Below are 2500 nucleotides of genomic sequence, written 5' to 3'. Positions count from 1 at the left end.
TACCCAACATGTCTACGCCAATGCTAGGATCAGATCCTCTGTGTCCTCTTCTGTGGGATCGTGGGCTTCCAGTGCCTCTTCATCTCCCCCTCCACTGACTCCTTTCGCCGCGGAATCATGGACTCCTTGGGAACCTGAACCTCTTGAAACGGGTGTTGGAAGGTCCAAGTTCTATTCCTCTCCAGTTAACAGCCAGGTGAGTCTCTCTTTGCAATTCTCTTATGAAATCCAATATTTGATTTAATATAAGAACTGAAAATTGGGTGAGATATAGTGAATTATGGTAATTTACGTGGTATGATAGCTGTAAAATTTGTAGAACATAACCAGCTGGATTAGTATGTCTGGTCTAAACATTGGCCAGATATGCATTAACGCTACGCACCTGCAAATGATGTATTATGCACATGATTTATGATACATGTGTGTGTGTGTGTGGAGCAAGACAGAGAGAGAGAGAGAGAGAGAGAGAGAGAGAGAGAGAGAGAGAGAGAGAGAGAGAGAGAGAGAGAGAGAGAGAGAGCAAGCAGAAAGAGTTTCATCTTAATGCAAATGAATCTACCTTCTTGGCAGGTCACCACGCCAGAGCCAGTGGCAGGGGCTTCTGCGATCTTCCCCCCCTCTACCATGCCCCCCAGCCCGCACCCCGGCCAAGGTTCCTTCCGCTCTGACTCACGCGAGCTGCTGCGGATCCGCGAGGGAGTCAAGATATTCTTCATTCATGACGACAGCATCGTGACGTCACCATGGAACCGCCCATATCTTTCCATTGTTAAAGGTCAGAACAACAGCATTTATACCTGATATGCATTTAAATTTGATTTTGAAATTAAATGCATCCGAAGAAGGCATCTTTAAAATAACGTTAACGAACCAATAATAATATTAATAAAGACTGTCGGTAGCAATTGGTAATTATTTAGCAGAAATACATCTCAAAACCTCTTTATCACATTAAGACGACCAAGCTTGTGTTCTTAAACACGTATACTGTACGTTATCGTGTAACATAATAAATTCGCTTACATCCTGATATTTTAAAGTTACTGTTCGTTATCCTCTAGTAGTCGATGAATTTACCGTAGTAAACAGAAATAAATTTCGATACTAATTTTATTCATTCATGCAGATGTTTTGGTATTTTCTCATGGCATTGTCATTAAATGTTATCTATTTGTATATTTCTCGTTATTTTTACAATCACAAGTTACTACAGCATTACCATGAGTTTATCCTATTTCATCAAGATCTGTCTGCTTGTAATCTCGCTCCGTCGTCATATCTCATCTCCTAAATCACCTGAATTATATAGGTTCCTGTTACCAAAGGCTACTTAACTACTGCACGATTTTCTCCATTAGCTTACCATATTCCCTATCCCCCTTTTATCTTTTACTTGTTACTGTAGTCTCCCTCACTAGGACTGATTATTTGTATAAATGTTTATTATCATGTTTGACCTTCATAGACCATTTGCTACTGAAATCTATTACTTTTTATTATTGATATTAGAATATCTGTTGTGAAAGTGAGTACTGTCAGCAGTCACTGCACTACTGCACTGATGTCATTATCACAATCACTGCTGCCTATTAGTTTTTTAGTGTATATAGGTAATTTAATAGCGTATCACACCACACAATTCCCTTCTCGCTACCATCGACACACACACACACACACACACACACACACACACACACACACACACACACACACACACACACACACACACACACACACACACACACACACACACACACACACACACACACACACACACACACACACACACACACACACACACACACACACACACACACACACACACACACACACACACACACATCGACACATCGTTGTCTTACATCACCACCATATTCTTAACATAAATTATTATTCTTACTCTCCCTCCTGCGACAGACACCAAAAAAACGTGGCTCATTGGCGAAGGTCTAACTGTTTTCGTGGGGGATTCCCTGTGGCGGTCGTCCCTCAGTAAGAAGTCTACGCTCGTCTTGCGGACGGAGAATGGAGTCTATCTTTTCCAGGAGACCGCGGGAAAGCCTGATTGTTATTATCTCTGATTTTTCTATGATTTTTCTTTGTTTAAAAGCATATATTGACAAATAGTTATCTTGTGTACATGTAGGTGTAATTACGTATTATAGTTTTGCTAAATCCTTGCCGCATATAGCCTGTATCTGTTGTGATTACACATGAATTATCTGGGCAGGCCGAGCAGTTGGCGTAAGGGTGCCGACAACAGTCAGGCGAGCCCAGCATGAATTATTTGCACGAATAATACAGGAAAACACCAGGCTAGAAGACGAGCGCCCTTCGGGCATTACCAAAGGTAAGTTGGTGTACCTAGCATTGATAAAACACAATGTCTTGACATGCTGCAGACAACATGATGTTAAAAACAAGTCATATTTTCACTTCTTGGTTACTCCTTCAGCCATTTCGAAAGGGGCGTCATCAGCAGCCTGCAAGATGGAAC

At 41.4% G+C, this 2500-nt stretch overlaps 1 protein-coding gene across 2 annotated transcripts in view; it reads left to right on the top strand.

The window, feature by feature from the left end:
- The window catches only part of LOC119576111, a 25936-nt gene that overhangs the window by 22236 nt on the left and 1200 nt on the right, over window positions 1-2500 (top strand). For both annotated transcript variants that reach the window (XM_037923665.1, XM_037923666.1), the window contains 5 exons: window positions 1-196; window positions 574-778; window positions 1921-2070; window positions 2234-2353; window positions 2459-2500. The exon at window positions 1-196 is cut by the window's left edge and continues 2059 nt beyond it; the exon at window positions 2459-2500 is cut by the window's right edge and continues 69 nt beyond it. In XM_037923665.1, coding sequence (XP_037779593.1) covers window positions 1-196; window positions 574-778; window positions 1921-2070; window positions 2234-2353; window positions 2459-2500 — 713 coding nt within the window. The remainder of the gene's footprint in view (window positions 197-573; window positions 779-1920; window positions 2071-2233; window positions 2354-2458) is intronic.

The sequence above is a fragment of the Penaeus monodon genome, chromosome 8 (genome assembly GCF_015228065.2).
Source record: "Penaeus monodon isolate SGIC_2016 chromosome 8, NSTDA_Pmon_1, whole genome shotgun sequence".
In the NCBI taxonomy this organism is placed as follows: domain Eukaryota; kingdom Metazoa; phylum Arthropoda; class Malacostraca; order Decapoda; family Penaeidae; genus Penaeus; species Penaeus monodon.
This window is presented reverse-complemented; position numbering and strand designations above follow the sequence as displayed.